Genomic DNA, 21,896 nt, shown 5'->3' on the forward strand with positions numbered 1-21,896 from the left:
GGAGAAAGTAAAATATCTCATCAGAAAAACAACCAATCTGGAGAGCAAATCAAGGAAAAATAATATAAGAATAGTTGGACTACCAGAAAATTATGATTAAAAAAGAATCTTGATATAATATTACAAGAAATTATTGAGGAAAATTGCCCTGAAGTTCTAGAACAAGAAGGCAAAATAGAAATAGAAAAAATCCACCAATCACCACCTGAGAGAGATACCATGGAGAAAACTTACAGGAATATCTTAGCCAAATTTCAAAGCTCCCAGGTTAAGAAGAAAATATTGGAAGCAAGAAGAAAAAAAATTAATTGCCATGGAGCTACAATAAGGATTATACATGATCTAGCAGCTACTACATTGAAGGACCATAGGTCTTAGAATACTGTATTTCATAGAGCAAAAGAGCTGGGCTTATGACCAAGGGCAACTTACCCAGGAAAGTTAAGTGTAATTCCAAATAAAAAAAATAGATATTTAATGAACTCAAAGACTTTCAAGTTTTTGTGACAAAAACCCCCTAACTTAAGGGAAAATTCAACATGTAACATTCAGGAGAAATATAAGGTAAACATTAAAAACCAATTATAAGGGACCCAATAAGGTCAAATTGCTTACTTCATATATGTTAAATTATTAGCAGTACTCTTATTATTGCCATCATTATTGGGCAGTTTGAAAGAAAGGTACGGGCTGAGCTGAATATGATGGGGTGATTCTAAAAAAAATAAAGCTGTGTAGGGAGAGATTAAAAAGTAGCAATTATCTCATGCAAATGAGGCATAAAAAGAAAAATTGATTCAGAAGAAACTAGTAGAGGGGATGATAAGAGGATGGGAGGGTAGAGGATAAGGGAGGGACTCTTAGAGGGGTTAGTTGGTTAAGGAATAGGAAGGCAGGGTAGTGGGGAGAAGTAAAGCAAAGGAGTGAGAAAAAATAGGAAGAAGGAAAATACACAACAAGTAATTATAGCTTAGACTGTAAATGGGACAAATTTACCCATAAAATGGAAACAGCAGATTAAAAATTTGAATCCAATAATGTGTTGCTTCAGGAAACATTAAAATGAGAGATACACACAAAGATAAAATAAAGGGCAGGAGTAGAATTTAGTATATACAAATAGCAGAGATAGTAATTATAATCTCAGACAAGTTAAAGTTGAAATAGATTTAATCAAAAGTGAAAAAGAGAAACTACAATGTGTCAGCAATATTATTCTATGTTCTTTTAGACCATTTAAAATACTCAGATGGTATAAAATACCTGAGTGTATACCTGCCAGAATAGACACATGAACTATATGAACATAAATATAAAAAACTTTTTATACAAATAAACTCAGATCTAAATAATTGAAGTAATATTTATTGTTCATGAGTAGGTAAAGTCAATATAATTTTAAAAATAATTTTACCTAACTAATCTATTCGATGTCATCTCAATTAAATTACTAAAAAAAATTCTTTTACTGAATTAAAAAAATAATAACAAAGTTCATTTGGAAGAACAAAAGATCAGGAACTTCAAAGAAACAGGGTGGGGGGGGAATGTAAAGGAAATAGATTCAGCAGTATCAAACCTTAAAGTATATTATAAGGTGAGAGCATTGTTAAAGTGTAAAAAGGATAATTTCAATCATTTTAAATTAAAATTTTCTTTAATAAATAAAACCTATGTAACCAAGAATAGAAAGAATACAGAAAATGGGGAGGGGGGGGAACTTTCATAGATAATCTCTCAGATAGGATGTGATTGGGTTGGAATATTGTTATGGTGTAGGAAATGATGAGCTGATTGATTTAGGAAAAAAAATATGGAAAGACTTGGACTTACGAAGATACTATCCACCTTCAGAGAAACAGATGATAGGAGGAAATAAGCATAGTACAGTCTTACAATATATGTGTATGAGTGTCTATGTGTATATATGTGTATGTTTATAGATATCTATGTGTATGTATATATATCCATGCTTAATTGTAGCCTTCTTTAAAGTGGTGGGGGGAGGGAGGGGAAAAATAAAATAAAAAGCACACAGCAGAGAACAAAAGAAAACCAATAAGGAAGTGAAGAAAAGCTGGGCAGCTTTGAAAACAATATGTAGTACTTATTACATAGATTTTTCTTGAGATGGAAATTTATCATTTTATATTAAATCTCTTCTTATGGTCTGCTGTGCACATGGCATTTTTTTTCTTTTTTCATTTTGTATTTAAGTTTAAAATAAAAAATTTACAAAAAAAAATTAAAAAGAAGTTAAGCATCACAGAAGTCAAGGTCACAGCTAGTTAGAAGGAGGATTTCATTGTAAGTCTTCTTGGCTCTATGACTAGTACTTTCCAGTGTGTCCCTACACTAACTGGAATCACCCTCATATTGGGCTAATGTAAGATCAGTGAAAGTATCCAAGGTCTCACAATCAATATGGTCAGAACTGTAAGTGGTCAGGAAATATTAGTTTGATCAAGTAAAACAGGTGGCCAGTCAGGCAGCAGATAAAAGGAAGGTTGGGGGCGAGGATGAACTCCACTTCATGCCACTTTACCATTCTTCTGAAGAGATCACTTGAGTAAGCCCTGGTTGCCCACAGTATAGGCTCAGTACTCCATCCTTTCTTCCCTTCTACCACTCCCAAAATCATCTCTTCCATTTGGTGAGGGTTATTTGCAGCCAGGTCTCAATGAGTAGTACCAACTCTGATGAGTCCAACACAAAGAATTCCTAGTAGTTTGAGTTTGTGGGATAAGTAACCAAGGTTTCTTTGGGGAAGTGAAAGCATCTCTACACATATATTAGTGATATGTTAGATAATATGTTAGATAATCCTCTCAAAGGATGTTGTCACTTTTACCCAAACTCACGATCGATAAGCAGTTTAATTATTTGATTCAACTTGGAGCTTGTTTACATATTTCATTTCCCAAAGTCACAACCAACAGCAGAGCCACCCTGGGTACAAAGAAAATGGTGCTTTATTCTAAAGTGCTGATGTTAAGGAGATATACAGACTTCAGCCCTGGAGAGCAACTACTTCACAGTTCTCCATTGACTATGTGGAACAATTGCCCTGGGGCATAACTCTCACAGTCCCATGGCTAAGGTTTCCCTTTCCCAGGGTCCCTCTTCTTCCCTTCCAATCCTCTGATAGTCAAGAACCAGACTCCCTCCTGCCACCTTGACAGCAAGGTAGTTAGACACTGCCTCCACTGCCCTCCTAATGTCCATATCATTTCCTCCTATACCTCCTGCCCTTTCTGCTAGTGACCCATGACAACCTTTTAGCCTTTGATTAGACCTTCCCCTAAATAGCTTTGAACCATGACCCCTTTTCATTCCCTCCTCCTACTCAAATGTTTTTGCCCCAAGGTAAAAGATGTTCCAAGGCAACTAAATTGCTGGAGGGATAGTGTTGGGCCTCTAGTCAGGAAGAACTGAGTTCAAATCTGGCTTCAGACACTTGTTAACTGTATGACCCCGGGCAAATCACTTAACCTCTGTTTACCTTAATCTGCTGGTGAAGGAAATTACAAAGCACTCCAGGATTTTCACTAAGAAAATCCCATGGACAGTATTGGTGTGCTATGGTCCACAGGAGCACAGTCAGACACCATTGAACCACTGAACAACAATAACAAAAAGATGTCTAGTTACAACTCTGCACATCAGATCTAGAGACTGGCATTCTCCCATTTGCAAAATGGTGACTATAATCATGATTCCTCCTTCACAGGGTTTGTGAGGATTCTGTGATGGCGGTAAATTGGAAAGAATAGATTCTACTGGAGTCAGAGGACCCAGCTTCATGTTCTGATTCTCACTACCTGCGTGAGCTTGGGCAAATCACTAACCATCCCTAGTCCCCAGTTCCTCATCTGTCAAATGAAGGGATTAGATTATACAGTATCTCTGAATATCCTTCTAGGTGAGCAGATCCAAGATCCCATTATCCTGCATGTCAACATGAAATTGTGACACAAATGTCAGCTAGTATTCTCTTTAGACATGGGTAGTAGTTCCCTAATAAAACATTCAACATTAACTAAGAGGGTCACGACTGACGTCAGGATCAGCATAACCCAGCAATGAACACACACCGCTAACCAGGATAGCAGAAATTTCCAAGGTGAAAGCCTATTGTCGTGGTTTCAGGGATAATTGCACCTGAGGTAAGAAGCCACCCAGTTCATTTGTGTTGCCTGTAAATTTATTGGGAGAATTTAATGGTTGCTCTAAGGTTTGGGCTCCTGGCCCACAGGCTGCCACAGGGTAGTGGGTTTTCTTCCTTAGCTTTTCCCCTTGCCACCAGAGGCTAGCTTTCTCTAGCCTAAGCTGCTTCATTTGTAGCTGAAAAACTGTGATGTATGCAAGGATACCGCTTCATTTGCAAGTCAGGAGTTGGTAGCAAATCCCCTGAAGAGTGCAGTTATGCCTCGGTGAATGAGGAAAGGAAGAGGGTTTTAGGAAAGTGAGTACAGTTATGCTTTCCACATAAGCAACTTTCCCCATTGCAATTTTGCTATATTGCAGGTTGGCATAAGAAATGAAATGGGAATTTTGGGGAGTTTTGTGGAAGCCACAGATGACATGAGGCCTGGAGATGACACAGAGCCTAAGACCAAACAATTAGCCCAAATTTAATAATAACATAGTGTGAACACCTCATAAAAGAAAAAGAAAAAAAATCAGACTTCTCTGGTATGAAGGGAGGGCCAAAAAATTTTACCAGATTTTCCAAATTGTAGGGGCACAGCACTCCTAACCCCCACAATGTGGAAGAGATAACTATAGTAAGTCACAGTTCAAAGCTATTTAGAGGAAACCCTCTCTAATCAGGGGGTTTAAGGCAGTCATAGGTTACTAACAAGAAGTACAGAAGTCATCCCAATCTCCTCCCCTAAAACTGAGAAGTATAATCAAACAAAATAAATCAACACATTGGTTGTGTCTGAAAATATATGTCCATACCCTCTCTGCCGATATGTGGGAGGCATGCTGCTTTAGCAGTCTTCTAAAGTCACCAAATTTACTTTTAGCTGTCTGCGCATATGTTTCATTGATCTCATGTAAGCTTCTGACTAGCACAGACATGGGACTCTATAGTAAGACACGGTATTGGGTTATTAAGGATGGATGTAGAATCTTATGTGGATGATACCTATCAGCCTCAAAGCAAGCATCCTACAAGGCCCTTTCCTTAGCCTTCTCTTCTTTCTCCCTTTGACACCTCATCTACTCTCAATATTTTAATGATTGTTTCTATTTGGTTAAAAACTGTTAAGGACATTTATTAAGAGCCTATGATGTCCAGGGTGTTGCCAGCTGCATTATGACACGTACAAAATAAATAACACAGAATTTCTATCTTTATGGAACCTAAAATTTAATGAGACACATATAAATACACAATGGAATGTGATCATTCTTTTTCTTATTACTTTATTTTGATTTATCAACAATCACTTCCATAACCTTTTGAATTTTAAATTTTTCTCCCCCTCCCTCCCTGCCTCCCTCCCCAAGACTGTGTGCAATCTGATATACACTATACATGTACATTCCTATTAAACATATTTTCACATTAGTGATGTTGTAAGGAAGAATTAGAATCAATAGGAGAAACCACAAGAAAGAGAAAACAAAACAAAACAGAAGAAAAAAACAGCAAATAGTATGGTTCAATCTGCATTTAAACTCCATAGTTCTTTCTTTGGATGTGGATAGCATTTTCCTTCATGAGACCTTTGGAGATGTCTTAGATCCTTGTATTGCTGAGAAGAGCTAAGTCTATCAAAGTTAGTCCTCGCACAATGTGGCTGCTACTGTGTATGACGTTCTCCTGGTTCTGCTCACTTCACTCAGCATCAGTCCATACAAGTCTTTCCAGGTTTTTCTGAAGTGATAATTCTTTAAAGAAATGCTCCCTCCACCCCCAATGTTACACTAGATATCCAAAGGGAACCATCATTTCTGACTAGGGCAATAAGGAGGGGCTTTAGGGAAGACGTGATATTTGTGATAGTTCCTAAAGGATGTGTAGGAAAGGGGGAGACAGTCTAAGCAGAGAAAATGTTATGGGAAAGGTACAGTGATTGGAGAGTAGATGACACGTCTGAGTGGAGGGCAAGGAGTTTAGTTTCACTTGAGCCTTAATATACCTTAAATTCAAACTGTAAAACATATTACCCATTTAAACTACATTTAGTAGGTAAGAAGATCTCAAGTAAAAGATTTTGAGGGGCCAAAAGATTTTTAGCAAAGGAAGGATAAGATAAAATCTGTGAATATGGAAATTTAATTTATAGTTTGCTCAAAAGATAGCAAACTCTGAATTATTGAAAAACTAATAATGGTCCCAGAGAAGAGATGGTGAAATATATTCCTGCTAGACAAAAAGGCCAGGTATTTCAAGAGCAGAACACTGCATACACTGTCAGACATGGTTACTTCTCTTGGTTACAAAGGAAGTTTCAGTGGCAGCTAGGTGGCACAGTGGATACAGCACTGGCCCTGAAGTCAGGAGGACCTGAGTTCAAATCCGGCCTCAGACCAAACACTTGACACTAGCTGTGTTGACCCTGGGCAAGTCACTTAACCCCTACTGCCTAAAAAAAAAAAAAAAGGTCAATACAAAGGAAGTTTCAGTTCTAGAAATGACAATGGGAGCTATATGCAAAAACGACTAATGGAAAAACAACGGATTCAATAATAATTATCTTCTATTTACATTGAATTTATCTCATATGGTACAATGCAAAACTTATTGTCTCCACCATTAGAATGTGAGCTCACTGAGGATAGACAGTATTTTTGCCTGAACTGAGCACAGTGCATTGAACATAGTAAGTGTAGTGCATCAAATGTAGTGCATAAATGTGTGTAGACCAACTGACAATAAAACTTGTATTTAAAAAAAAATCCCAGTATCAGTCATGTGAAGGATGGAATGGAAGGAGAAAAAACAGAGACAAGACTGTCTGGGAAGCCATTGCAGTAATCCGGTAAAGAGGTAATGAAAGCTTAGCTGGGGTAGTTGCAGCAGGAATAGAAAGGAGAGGAAGAACGTGAAAGAGATTATGTTGATAGACTTCCCAGGACTTGACAAGTAAGGCTTTGGCAGTAATGGAGAAGAGTCAAAGATAACTCCAATACTTTGAACATGAGCAACCAGGTTGAAGAGGGTGCTACTGACAAAAACAGACAAGTCAGAAAAAAATGGTTTGGGTAGGGGTGGGAGGTGAGTACAATAAAATTGTTTTGGGTTATGTAAAGTTTGAGCTACCAATGAGACACCTAGATACAAATGTGTGGGCAAGTTTGTGGAGCAGAACACACATACAAACCCATACACACACACAGGGGCACATATGAACACATGCAGATATTCTTAGTGGGTACAGTAGCCTGAGATCATTCATGCTTATTTATTCCAGGTCCCATACTTGAAAGGGACCCAGCAGGCAGAGGACCTGGGGTTGCTGACAAGTGTAGTATTGAAAAGAGTTTGGAAATATTATTTAAGTGACTCAAGGGTAAGACCTTACGTCTTCTTCTGGTGAACTGGGGTGAGGAAGAAAGGAAGAAATGAAAGAAGGAAGATAGAAGAGAGAGAGAGAGAGAGAGAATAATGCTGCTACTTCTATCGACCACAGAGGATTGCGGTGAGTTTGAGTTTCCAATAAAATAATACATGTGAAAGTGCTTTGGAAAGTAAGAGATTATTATTAAGTGGTAACTGAAGCTGGAGCTGGGAATCAGAAGGGTGCTCAGGAACTATTCTCAAGTTCCAGAATACCCAACGCAGGGTCCTACAAGTAAGAGTTATGGATCTAAGTACACAGGAGCCGGGGGGATGCCTTCACAGGCCAACCAGATCTTCTTGAATTTGGGGAAGCCCATATATGTACACTTGGGGAAACGGCTGCGTGCTTGGAGGACACATAGGGTCTGTGTGAAGGAAATGTCACTCAGGTGACAGTTTTTTGTTACATCATAGCAGTGCTTCACTCTTGGGGTTTTGCATATGTCAAAAATGTCTCCTGCCACAGCATGGATGAAAGTGTTCTCCTGTTTGCATTTGCCCTTATCCAAGATCTGGCGACTATGAATCATGGCTGTGCAATACTGACTGTCCCCACCAGACATGTTGCTCTTCGGATAGTCCACATGAAGCCTCCAGAATCTTTGCACACCGGTCTCATTACCAAAGATAATAATCTGGCAACCCCCTGGCTGCAATAACAATGACAGCAGCAGCAGCAGCAGCAGAGACAGTGGCAGATGGATCCTCTCAAGAGTCATGGCTAGATCCCTAACCAGAAAGAATCAAAAGAAGAGAGGGTCAGAACTCAGATGTATTAATGGAAACTGAGTTTTCCAGGGAAAGCTTCAACATCTTCTATTGTATGTCTCACACAGACCTTCTGCCCAACTCTTAACCCCTCCCCCCATGGGCACCTACCACAAACCAACTCAGTATGCCTTCTCCCCACATCCTCCCACCCACCTACCCCTTTTCCACCCAGGGACTCATTGCTAACCTCTTGGGAGCTGTTCTCCTTTCTCATTGAACTACCTTCTCTTCTGCCTTCCCTGTGCAGAAGAGTGTCATGCCAGACTTCTTGCCTTTATTGTCACCCATACCCCCACCCACACCTTCCTTCCTGGTAATAAGTCAGAAAGACAGCACATCCCACCTAGGATCCAGATCGAATATATGTAATTACAAAATTGTTGACTACATATATTATATGTATATATGCATGTAATTCCATATATATAAAAATATACTATATCATACTTTTTATATATTATAATCATAATATACTGTTATATTATAGACCTATTATATTTATAACTTATATGCATTTTATATATACACATCTATCTACATTTCTCTCCACATATGCATATATGTATACATGCATACATAGACATACATATGCTCCAGAATAACAACCATAACCTCCCTGGAAATTTTAACATGTTCATATACATATATACACATGCTATAGGTGTATATGATATATGCAAAGTACATATGTGTATATTATATATGTGTACATATATACATATGTACACATGTATGTATTATGGCAGAAGCCAAGGCATTCATTTTTATTTGTCCAGATTAGGTGACAAGTTTTAGATTCTTTCATCTGGACTGCTCTGTCCAGCTATCTGAATTCAATTACTACCTGGTCTCCAGAATCTTTCTTGTGCTGATTCTCTGAGAAATCTGTTTTCTCTATTTCCAATCTGTTTCTTTTCCTGGTCTGAGTTTATTTAATTTTCTTCCAATGTAACCAGGGAACCCTACATCTTTTCTCTTTTTCAGATTTTACTGAAATACCAACCATTTTCCTTTCTTTGTACTATCCTACTCACCACATGACAGATAGGAGTTCAGCTTTAATTCATTGTTTTCCTGGATATGTGTTATTTCTCCTAGAGGAATGAGGGAAGAATCTTGTTTACTCATTAGCAATCCTCCAATAATTAGTTATGGTTTTTTCATGTTCATTGGCATGATAGTCCACACTCAGCTACATGCTTTTGGGGGGAGGGGGAGGAAGTATGCGTGCGTGCATGGGTGTGTGTGTGTGTGTGTGTGTGTGTGTGTGTGTGTGTACATTGGGAGGGGAGAGGATTGTCACAATTCATCCACTACCACTGATTGGTAGAGAACATGAGACAGGAAGTCAGGAGTCAGGGTTGTGAATCTGGCTCTAACACTTGTTGTTGTATGACATTGGAAAAGTTGATTAACCTTCCTAAGCCTCAGTTTCCTTATCTGTAAAAGGATAGGGTTTGACTAGATGATTTCTAAGGTCCTTCCTAGCTCTAGGATTTTGTGTTTTAAAACACAGCTTTTGCCCAAAGCCACATACTCTCCATAGTTCAAGACCTGACCCCTGTACTCCCCCTCCAAGTTGTAAGATCTGGGATTTATAGAATCAATTCTCATAAAAATCTTTCAGATTTTCTCAGAGTAAAAATCATTTTGAAGGTGAAGTCTTTTACTTGCCTTTTTGTCTTGTCAATTTTAATATGAAAGGGGACATTAATCCAGCTTGAAACTCTTCCTTACCTTATCTATTTCTCTAAGCTCTATAATATCAGGGGCAAGGAGGAAAATGGGACTCTGTCCTATACCAAAGAATTAAGACCTATTGCAATCCTTCTTTCCTTTGGGTCAGACTACCCATTATCAGGAAAGTCTTTCTTACACTGAACCTAAACCTCTGTCTATCAAATGAAATCAATTCTCTCAATCATGAGTATCACTCAAGGTTCTGTCTTTTACTCATCTGTCACTTTTTTTGCGTGTGATCCTAACCTCTTTTTTTTATTTTTTTATGCTTTTTGGTGAGGCACTCAGAGTTAAGTGACTTGCCCAGCGTTACACAACTGGTAAGTGTCGAGTGTCTGAAGGTGGATTTGAACTCAGGTCCTCCTGACTCTAAGGCCGGAGCTCTATCCACTGCGCCATCTAGCTGCCCTATCCCAACCTTTCCTGAGCCTTCAGCTCGGACCTCTCTTTTAGGTTGCGGTCCCACATCTCCAGCATCTAAAGGAGATCTTCACCTGGATACTCAGCAACACTTTAAATCCAATATGCCCCGAAGCGAACTTCCCATCTGCCTTTCCACAACCCTAGCACTCCGCTCTAATTTCCCTATTTCTGTTATAGCACTAGCTGAGGAGGCTCAAAACCTTGGAGTCATCTTTGCCTCTTCCCTCTCCCTCACTTTCCCTCATTCCCTCATATTGTCTGCAAATCCATTACAGTTGTTAAGCTCTGACAGTTTTACTTCTGAATTAACACTTGCATCTACCGGTTACTGGGGACTCCCCTGCAACACCTTGTTTAGGCTCTCATAACTTCTTACCTAGACTATTGAAAGAGCCTCTTAGCTGGACCTCCTATATTGAGTCATTTTCTTCCCCAATCCATCCTTCACACTCCTGCCCAAGAAACCTTTTTAATGTACCATTCCCCACCAGTCACACTGCTCCAAAACCTTTGATTTCTTTCCTTTGTCTCCCAGATAAAATATGAACATTTGATCCTAGTGTAAAGGCTGTTTAAGGATCCCACCCACCCATCCCCCAGGCCATTAGGGCTGTGCTGAGGACTTTTTGGAGAGTAGTTTACATTTTCATTAAGCTTTACAGAGTTTGTAGTTTTGGCTCATCTCATTAGCCCTAGGAAAAGAAGCTCCATCTCAGACCAATGGTTATGTTAACAGTTCATTCCCCTTCCCCAGTAGCCACCTTCACACCACCTCTTCCAACCCAGTACAGGATCGAGACCATGCACATCTCTCTCAGTTTACCTTTATTACACTCTGGACTTCTTGGCTAGCAAAATGAAACAAAACTATAAATTGCTTAATGAAGGTCTAACTTACTTTTCCCATGAGATTCAAGACCCACCTTCATATTGAAGTCGAACAGGGGTTATATTCACATTCAAAACCCTTCACAATCAAATGCCAACCTTCCTTTAAAGTCCTAACTCATACTGCTCTCTCTCCCCCTTCTCCCAACATGTTCTACATTCCAACCAAACTGAAGCTGGAATTCTAGTCCTTCAGCCTAGTCCTACCTAGCATCTCATCAACTTCCTTTTGATCATACAATTCCCCATGTCTGAAATAGGATTGCTGTGCCCCATCTCTGCCCGTTGAAAGCATTCTTGTCCTTCAAGGCTCAATTGAGGTTGAACCTGCTCCAAGAAACCTCAGCTGACCTTGCCCTTGTCCCCACCCCCTACAACTAAAAATTTTCATAGTACTTTTTGTGAACATTTGCTTTGCACATATCACACTCTCCCTTTTTATTAAAATAAGATCAAATGAGGTATTTGTAAAGCACTTAGCACAGTGCCTGACACATAGTAGATGCCTAATAGAGTTTCATTCCATCCCCTCCTTTCCTCCACTTTCTCTTTATCATATTTTTGTATGTCTTCTCTTCTTCACCTATTTTATCATAAATTCCTTGTTATCCACATTTGTGTCAGTTTGTCTTGATATCCCCAGTACAGAGCACAGTGCCTTGCCCACGGTAGGTACTTAATAAATGTTTAATTGAATTGAATTTACCTATCTGTGATGGAAATGAGTTGGTCATCATCTCTTATTCAGCATCCTTTCATTGACTTGAAGGGAATTATCAAGTGCCCCCTCATCTTCCTCTGCTCTACCCTACACAATCCATGTGCCTTTATCCAATTGTTCCATCATCACCAGCTTAGCCAGCTCCTTGTGCTCTGTTGTTCAGTGTGCGCTTGACTAGCCACCAGGCGGGTTGTCCTTCTCTGTCTCCAGCATCACCTTTTCATATCTATTACATATGTATCTCATATGTATTTCATGGGGTAACTTTCCCCGAAGAGAGAAGTAAGATTTAACACCTTTCCTTTGCTGAAACCCCAGCTATGGAGGGAGGAAGGGGTACTAACTGGGACACATTATTTACCAGTTGGCCCTCTTCTGGCACCTGTGAGCTTATAGTTTCCTAATGAGCATGGTGTCTGCTTCTCTCCTACCCCTAATCTGCCCCTAATGCCTCCTGCAGCTCTCTCAGGTTCTTCTGTGCTCCCCCAGAGATGAGTATGTTATGTGGCAAAAAAGGATTAGACATTTTGCTTGATCCCAGCAGGCAGAAATAGTAGTAATGATTGGAAAGTGCAGAATAACATTTAGGTGTGGTGTCAGGAAAAACTTCAGAACAATTCACACTATCCAAAAGCCAAATAGACTTTTGTCAGGAGGTAGTGGGCTCCCCTTCAAAAGATGTCTTCAAGCAAAGGTTTGATGACTGCTTGATGGGGATGTTGTCATTTTCAGATACAGTTTGCACAAAATAACTCCTGAAGTCCTTGTGAATCCTGAGATTCTGTGATTCTCTTCCCTCAACAAATCCACAAGAGAAAAGTATAGTAAAATTATCTCACTAAGAAAATTAAGGTCATTTGCCAAGTCTTTTCTCTTTTCCCTACTCTTCATGTCATATCCCTTAGATACCTTCCACTACATCTCCTCCTTCTCTCCTGTCTCACAAGAAGAGGTGTCTTTTCTCCTTGCCAAGGCAAATCTCTACACGTCCGGGTGATTTCATTCCAAGAGCGCTCATTCCATCTTGTCTTCTCCAGCATATTTCCCCCGTATTATCTTTACTTTCTTGCCTATTTTCAGTCTTTTCCTTTCTGTAGGCTGCTTCCCTACTGCCTATGAACATGCTTGTGTCTCCCCGATATGAGGCCTAAAAATTGTCCAATATGTGGTAAAAGGCACTGAAGCAGAGCTCCAAGCCAATAACCATTTATTAAAGGGACCAGACCCCCATCAACGAATGGGACCTCAGATCTTCCTCATGATCTGAGATGCCCCCTATCTCCAGGGCCTTAGTTTTATAGTGCTTTATACCCAGAAGGTACACAAGATGCAAAGTTAAATACAGAATCTCATTGGTTAATAGACCTATATCTTGACTCTCTAGACCCATACCTTGACTCTCTAAAGGGACCAAAAATAATCCATCTACATGGGTAGTCATGGGATGAGCAGGACAAGGGTCATCTCTACTGACTAAATAGTCATAGGATGGGTTTCCCCTTGTGTTGGGCAATAGAGGTTGATCCCAAGGAACGAAAATAAGTTGGAGGACTTTCCATATCATTAGGTCATCTATACCCTTAGAACTTGGTCATGATAATTAGGCAAAAGTGAGTGGAGGTCAAGAGGTCCTCTCACTTACACAGGCCTTGATCACTCACTTGTCAAGCCAAAAGGGTAGACAAAGGTCCTCCAGTCAGCATTCTGTGATTAGGCAAGTGAATTTTATAACAAGCAAGTGAACTTATAATTTGTAATTTAAAGTTTTGGGGTCTAATATAAGGAAGAATCTATCTAACCTTACCTAATTATCCCTAAATATAAGCTATATCTATCTAATCTGATCTAATTATAAGATATATATGTATTAACATTAGTTGATTAAACTGACTAAATATATATTAGTAGATAAGTTCAACAGAAATAATCACTACCCCTATAGAATTACACTAAAGTGAATAATGATTGATTGGAATAAAATAGGAGTCTAAAAATCATTCAGCACACCTATTCTCTTTTTTTCTTTCTTTCTTTCTTTTTTTTTTAGGCAATTGGGGTTAAGTGACTCTCCCAGGGTCACACAGCTAGTATGTGTCAAGTATTTGATCTGAGGCTGGATTTGAACTCGGGTCTTCCTGACGTCAGAGCCAGTGCTCTATCCACTGCACCCCTTAGCTTCCCCCAACACACCTATTCCCCCCAAAAAAAAAAACTTCACTGAGATTCTTCCATTGCTACTAGCTATTATATCATTTTCCTCCCTTTGATGACTAAACTCCTTAAGGACACCATCTATAATTGGTGCCAGCACTTGTTTTCCTCTCACTCTCTTCTAAATTCTCTGTAGTCTGGCTTCTAACGTCATCATTCAATTGAAATAACTCTCTCCAAAATTACCGGTGTTTACTTAATTGCCAAATCTAATATCTTTTTCTGAACCTTCATCCTTCTTGATCTTTCTGCAGCCTTTGACACTGCTGGTTACCCTCTTTTCCTTTACACTCTCTTCTCTTTGGATTTTTGTGACACTGCTCTCTGCTAGTTCTCCTCTATTTATCTAACCACTCCTTTCAGTCTACTTTGCTCTATTTTCTTTTTGGGGGGGGGGCAGGCAGTTGGGGTTAAGTGACTTGCCCAGGATCACACAGCTAGTAAGTATCAAGTGTCTGGTCTGAGACCAGATTTGAACTCAGGTCCTCCTGACTCCAGAACCAGTACTCTATCCACTATGCCACTTAACTGCCCCCCCTTTGCTCTATTTTCATCTAGATCATGCCCTCTAATTGTGGGTGTCCCCCAAGGCTCTGTCCTGGGTCTTTTCTTCTCCTTTATACTATTTTACTTGGTGATCTCTTCAACTGCCATGGATTCAATTATCATCTCTATATAGACGATTCTCAGATCTATTTGTCCAGCCCTAATATTTCTTCTGACCTCCAGTCTTGAATCTCCAACTGCTTAGTAGACAGAAAACTGGATATCTCACAGACATCTTCAACCTAACATGTGCAAAACTGAATCCATTATCTTCTCTCCCACACCTTTCTCTCTCGTCTTCTTAACTTCCTTATTACCATGGAGGATACTACCATCCTCCAGTCAAGCAGGCTTGAAGTCTAGGCATCATCTTCGACTCCTCACTCTTTCTTACCCCACATTTCAAATCAGTCACTAAATCCTTTTGTTTCTGCCTTTATAACATCTCTTGTATATGCTCCTTTCTCTCCTTTGACATTGTCCCTACCCTACTTCAGGCCCTCATACCTGGATTATTGCACTATCCTAATGTTTAATTTCCCTGCCTCATGTCGCTTTCAATCTAGTTTAATCTCCACTCAGCTGTTAAATTATTTTTCTAAATTGCAGATCTGACCATGTCAGTCCCTTCCCCCACCTGCCCCATCCATTTAATAAATTCCAGCAGTTCTCTATTCCCTCCAGGATCAATTATAAAATCCTCTGTTTTGTTTTTTGAAGTCTTTCACCTCTTCTACCTTTTCAGTCTTCTACTTTACTCCTCTCCAGGTGTTTTACAATCCAGTGACAGTGTCCTTAGCACTATTCCTTGCATATGACACTCTATCTCCATAAAGATTTTTGCCTTTCTTTGTATCCTCAGTGCTTATCAAAGTGCCTGGCACACAGTAGATATTTAATAAATGTTTGTTGACAAGTTATTAACTCATTTTACCAAGGAAATTAACTCAGAAAAGTTAAATAGCTTACCCAGGGGAAAACAGACAGCAACAAAACCAGGATTTCAACCCTGATTTTTCCTGACTCCAAGTCTAGGCTACTTTCCACTACACTGCATTGGACCATCTGGACAACTGTGGGTGAGCATCTCTTTGTTTATTCCTTGTAATCTAGTCTAATAATAATAATATTAATAGTTGACAGTACTTTAAAATTCTCAATTTGCCTTGCAGACATTAACTCATTCAAGCCTCATAACAGCCTTTGAGGTACATGCTATTGGTGGAATTATCCTCATTTTATAGCTGGGGAAACTGATCCTCAAATACTGATTTATATGTAAAATTTTAGTCTTACCTTCTACATCTGGGGCCTCACTTATTATCCTTTATCTTTGGTAACCACTTGGAATTTCAAGTTCATCTCCAAGTAGGGACCTTCTAGACTAGGCCTTTTCCCAAACTCTGTAACTCAAGAAATCTCACCCACTTCCAGACTATAGCAGAACAAGTCCTTTGGCCCTGGATCTTAGAATGTCCCATAGAAATATCACAACACCCCAAAACTTACGGTTCTAAATACAAAAAGAATTCAAGACTGAGGAGAAGAGTAAGGGATTTTACTGGTTTTACATGAACCTAAGAACATAACTAGGGAAAAAAACGCATGCAACTTGAAGAGAAGCAGGTTTCTACTTAATATAAACACTTTCTAAGAACTAGAGAAAAGTGAAGTGAACTAACCCAAGGAGGCAGTAAATTTTCCTTCCCCAGGGTCTTCAAGCAGGAACTGAATGAGTACTTGCTTAGAATGTTGCCAAGGGGTATCTTGATTCAGTACAAGCTGGGACAAATGTAAATTCTTCTCTCTCCAAGGCAACTTTTCAAAACCATTTCCTCTCCACTCAAATCCCCACTCATACTCTTTTCCTAAATCTTTTCCTCTCCATCTCTCTATCTCTCTTTGTGCCTCTCTGTCTCTCTCTCTCACACACACACAGAGTCTCTCTCCTTCATACCTCAAGTCATGAAATAAGGGTCTCTTCCTTGCTGAGAATAATCCCTCTCACTGCTCCCACCCACATTTTCATCTCATCCAGGACCTTGCTCCAGTTGTTATCCCTTCTCTGCTTTTTTCCCTCTTAAACACAAGCATTTTACTGCTATTTTTTGTATTTACATAATAACTATTGGAGAAGAGGGGAGGGAGGTGGTTAAAAATCAAGTCCCAGGGAAGTCTCAATTAGGATGGTAATGTGAAAGGTCCAAGAGGAGCTTAACTTTACTAACAAACACTGAAGAAAATATTTAAAAGTGCACCAGACTGTATAATGATCAATAAGACAAAAGAGAAATACCAGTAATCTCTTTCATGTAGGAGGTACACAGTAAAATAGGCAGAAGATTGTGGTTACTCATCATCGATACTCTCCAGGGTGTCTAAAACCAGTCTAATCTCTAATAAATGGAGCATAAAACTTGCAGGTGCTATGTGACCTATATCCTGCCCTATCTCTTATAAACAGGGCCTGAAGTCAACAGGATCTTAGCCCTCACCTGAGATATAGTATGGGACAGAACCAGCCCCAGGAGGTCATTCACTGTGTAAGGAGATAGTCCAGGCAGTGGGGGCCTTCTAATACATCTGAAACCAGACTAATCTCTGCCCCATCTGTTTGGGGCATGTTAGGGCCATAGCAAGTGATGGAGTCTACTCCTGGCTGGGGACTGCACAAAGAGAGACAAAAAAAGGCTGAGATTGACACGCAAACTGGGGCACAAGTGGAGGAAGCAGAAGCCAGGGGCTATGTCGAAGGCTTGGGCCTGGTTCCAATTACACTATCTAGAATTGCATCCAGACTTCAGAGGAGAAAAGACTAAGTGGGGCCTGCCAGCTCCATCTAAGAATGTAGGACAGGACTGAGCCTGGTCCTAGCACAAAGTTCCAATTCAGAAACTGAGACTGACAATATGACTAAACAGAAGAAAACACCAAATATAATGAATGATATGGATCAAGAGAAACCCAAGTCAAAACTGTCGGTAGCCACAGGAAAAAAAATGCTCTAAATCACTAATAATTATAGACACACGAGTTAGAACAATTCCAAGGTACCACACATCACATTAGCTAAGATGACAAAAATGGAAAATGACAAATGCTAGAGGGGATATGGGAAAATAGGTTCACTAATGCACTATTGATGCAGCTGTGAACTAATTCAATCATTCTGGAAAGCAATTTGGAATTATGCCCAGAAAGCTATTAACCCAGCAATAGTGCTACTAGGTCTATACCTCAAGGAGACCAAAGAAAGAGAAAAGGTAACTCTTTTTGTCATAGCAAGGAATTGGAAACTGAGGGGATACTCATCAGTTGTGGAACGACTGAATAAGTTATGATATATGAAGTGATGGAATATTGCTGTGCTCTAAGAAATGATGAAGAAGATGGTTTTAAAAAAACGGGGGGATAAGATGGTAGAGGAAAGCCAGAAAGTTGCCTGAGTTCTCTCCAGTTTCCCTTGAAAACAACATTAAATTAAGCCTCTAAACAGATTCTGGAGTGACATAACCTACGAAAAGATGGAGTGATATAATTTTCCAGCTTAAGATGACTGAGAAGGACTTGAGGATAGGTCTGTCTCATTAGGGCAAAATGGGAGCACAGCCCAGCACAGATAGTGTTCGGACAAGCCAGTGGGAGGCTCTTACCCACAGCACAGATCAGCAACAAAGTCCCTCGGTCCTGGCTCCATAGGCTAGTGGCACAGCAGGCCAGCTGTGAGGAGGCCTCCAGCTTCAGCGCAGAAGGCAAACTGCTAGCCCAGGAACACCTGGAGCAACAGGCATGACTAAGCCAGGCCATCCCAGCACATTGGGCAGGCTGCCAGCACCCAAGGCCCTGGTACAGAAAGCCAGTGACCAAGAAGCATGGGACAGTGCCCCCTATGCCCCAGCAATGGAGCTCAACTTCAAAAGTCACGAAATAGGCTAAAAATGAGTAAAAAACAGAAAAAAGCCCTGACCGTAGAAAGATACTATGACGATAGGGAAGATCAAAACACAAACTCAGAAGAGAACAACAATGTCAAAATGCCTACATGTGAAGCCTCAAAGGGGAAGATGAATTGGTCTCAAGAACAAAACTTCTTCTTGGAAGAGCTCAAAAAGGATTTTAAAAATCAAATAAGAGAGGTAGAAGAGGGAAAAGAAATGAGAGCTATGCAAGAGAGAGTCAATAGCTTGGGAAAAGGACAAAGATTGAATGAAGAAAACAATTCCTTAAAAAATACAATTGGCCAAATGGGAAAAAAAAATCCACTGAAGAAAACAACTCCTTAAAAAGTAGAATTGGATGGGGCAGCTAGATGGTACAGTGGGTAGAGCACGGGCCTTGGATTCAGGAGGACCTGAGTTCAAATCCGGCTTCAGACACATTACACTCACTAGCTATGTGACTCTGGGCAAGTCACTTAACCCCAACTGCCTCACCTAAAAAAAAAAAAATGATTAGCCAGCAGATTTCAGAAAAACCTGGAAAGATTTACATGAATTGATGATGAGTGAAGCAAGCAGAGCCAGAAGAACATTGTACACAGTAACAGCAACATTGTGCAATGATCAACTATGATAGACTTAGCTCTACTCAGCAATACAATGATCAAAGACAATTGTCTTTTTTTTTTTAATTCCAAAAGACTTATGATGGAAAATGCTATTCACATCCAGAGAAAGAACTATGGAGTCTGAATGCAGATCTAAGCATATTGTTTTCTTTTTTTGTTTGTTTTTTTCTTTCTCATGGTTTTTCCCTTTTGTTTTGATTCTTCTTTCACAACATGACTAATGTGAAAATATGTTTAACATGATTGTACATGTATAATGTATATCAGATTGCTTGATGTCTTAGGGAGGGACAAGGGGAGGGTGTGAGGGAGAAAAATTTGGAACTCAAAATCTTATAAAAATGAATGTTGGAAATTATCTTTACGTGTAATTGGAAAAAATAAAATACTATTAAGTGGGGAAAACCTGGGAAAATTGTATGAACTGTTGCAAAGTGAAATGAGCAGAGCCAGGAGAACAGTTTATACAGAAACAACAGTATTGTAAAGATGATCAACTCTGAGCAACACAATGACGAAACACAATTCCAAAGGACTCGTGATCTACCATGCTGTTAACCTCCAGAAAAAGAACTAAGAGACTTAGAATGCTGATTGAAGTGTGTTTTTCTATTTCTTTTTTCCTGCTTTTTTTTTTTAGTGGAACATGGCTAATGCAGAAACTTGTTTTGCATGTCTATATGTATTTGTAATGAGTTTTATTTGTCTTGCCTTCGGGGGGGGGGAGAGGAAAAGAGAGAATTTGGAACTGAGACACTTGTTTACTTGATGGTAAAGTCAATATAAGTTAACAGTCTGAATTGTTAGCCAAACAAAAAAAGAAAAGCTACTATGGTCATAATAAGTCATAATAAGAGGTATAGGGAGATGATAATATTATCATTTGCTACATTAGTCAAACAAGAAAAAAATTACATTTTGTGAATGTTCTGTGAATCCATTTCTCATCTCTATTCCTTTGCACTGGCTAGCTACAATGCCTAGAAGAAAGCACTCCCTTCCCCATATGTGCTCAGCCAAAGCTTTCTTCCCAGTTGAGGGTGTTGATTAGGGAGTAGGAATTTCCATGTGGGAAGGAAAATGTGCAGCTGGCTTTGGCTGGGTACATCCACATTCTATAAATGGGGGTCAGAGGAAAGATTTGTTTTTCCTTTTAGATTCAATGCCATTTCTCAGCTGTGTTCAAATCTTGGAACTTTCCTCATTGCCTCAAGTCTCCTCACCTGGGAATACACCTCTGCTGTTCCAGCCTCCTCCCATTGGTGGGTTCCAGGGTCCTCCATTTTGGTGAGGGAGTCTAGACTAGCCACCATACCTTTCCTTCCCTGTTCTGTTTCTAATTCTTTACCTTCAACACCTTATCCCTCACATGGGTACCTTTCCCCTTCCTCTTCTCCACACCCAGCTTTTCAACTTCCTCTTTTTGTGTTATCTTCCCCTATTAAAATATAAATTCCTTAAGGGCAGAAGCTGTCTTTACTTTGTACCTCCCATGATTAGGACAATGCCTGGCACATAGTAAGTGCTGAATAAATGCTTGTTGCTTGCCTGCTAGCTTCACCTTTAGATCCAGGTAAGTACAAATGTTACACATGTACTGTCTATGTACAGCCAAAGTGCTATGGTTTCCACCCTAGAGGTGAAAGGAAAAGAGATGGAATAGCACATTTCTTTCTTTTTTTTTTTTTTTTGAGTAGCATATTTCTAGAGAATGAAATATTTCTTGATGGAATCAAGAAGTACTACATAAATATCAAGATTGGCCAGATTTGAACTCAGATCTTCCTGACTCCAAGCCCAGTACTTTATCCCTCGTACCACCTAGCTGCCCTCAAAACATTTATTAAGCACCTACTATGTTCAAGGCACTGTTCCAGGTGCTGGAGACAGACAAAAACAAAAGAATCTCTGTTCTCAATACATCATATGTAGACAGGGGAAACACGAACATCAGTAAATACCAAAAATGGGGGACTGACTCAACAATCCATGGGGTGTCCTCCAAATCAAACCCATTATATATGCAAATTTGGAAGGAGGGACACAGACAACTCAAAAGAATAAGAAAGGCTTCACCACTTAAGATTTAAAGGAAGCTAGGGATTCCAAGAGGTAGAAATGAGGGGGGTGTATATTCTAGGCATGTAGAGTAGCACACACCTGTACAAAGCCATGGAGATGGGATACAGAATATTGCCAAAAAGCTTCAGCAAATAGTCCAGTTTCAGTGGAACTGAGATCATCAGGAGGTAATATCAGGAGAGTAATAAACAAGGGGAAAGTAAGCTGAAGGCAGGTAGTGAAGGACTTTAAATCTCAAACAGAGGAGTTCATTTTTTATCCAGAGACAATAGAGAATTCCTGGCTCAGAACTATGCTCAAAGAATATCACTTTATAAAGTGAGCAGAACCAGGGAAATATTGGACATGAATTCATACAATTCATTGTA

At 39.6% G+C, this 21,896-nt stretch overlaps 1 protein-coding gene across 1 annotated transcript; it reads right to left on the minus strand.

Annotated features, from left to right (window-relative positions):
- Nucleotides 1–7,818: 7,818 nt before the first annotated feature.
- Nucleotides 7,819–8,298, minus strand: LOC114028722 (ribonuclease pancreatic-like). The gene has a single exon (XM_027842988.1). It carries the CDS (start codon nucleotides 8,296–8,298, stop codon nucleotides 7,819–7,821), a length of 480 nt encoding a protein of 159 aa, XP_027698789.1.
- Between the last annotated feature and the right edge of the window lie 13,598 nt (nucleotides 8,299–21,896).

Source organism: Vombatus ursinus, unplaced genomic scaffold (genome assembly GCF_900497805.2).
Source record: "Vombatus ursinus unplaced genomic scaffold, bare-nosed wombat genome assembly UNPS02014894.1, whole genome shotgun sequence".
Lineage (NCBI taxonomy): Eukaryota > Metazoa > Chordata > Mammalia > Diprotodontia > Vombatidae > Vombatus > Vombatus ursinus.

Bases quoted from the DNA above. Each gene is read 5' to 3' on its own strand.
- LOC114028722 (XM_027842988.1), bottom strand. From the start codon at position 8,298: ATGACTCTTGAGAGGATCCATCTGCCACTGTCTCTGCTGCTGCTGCTG.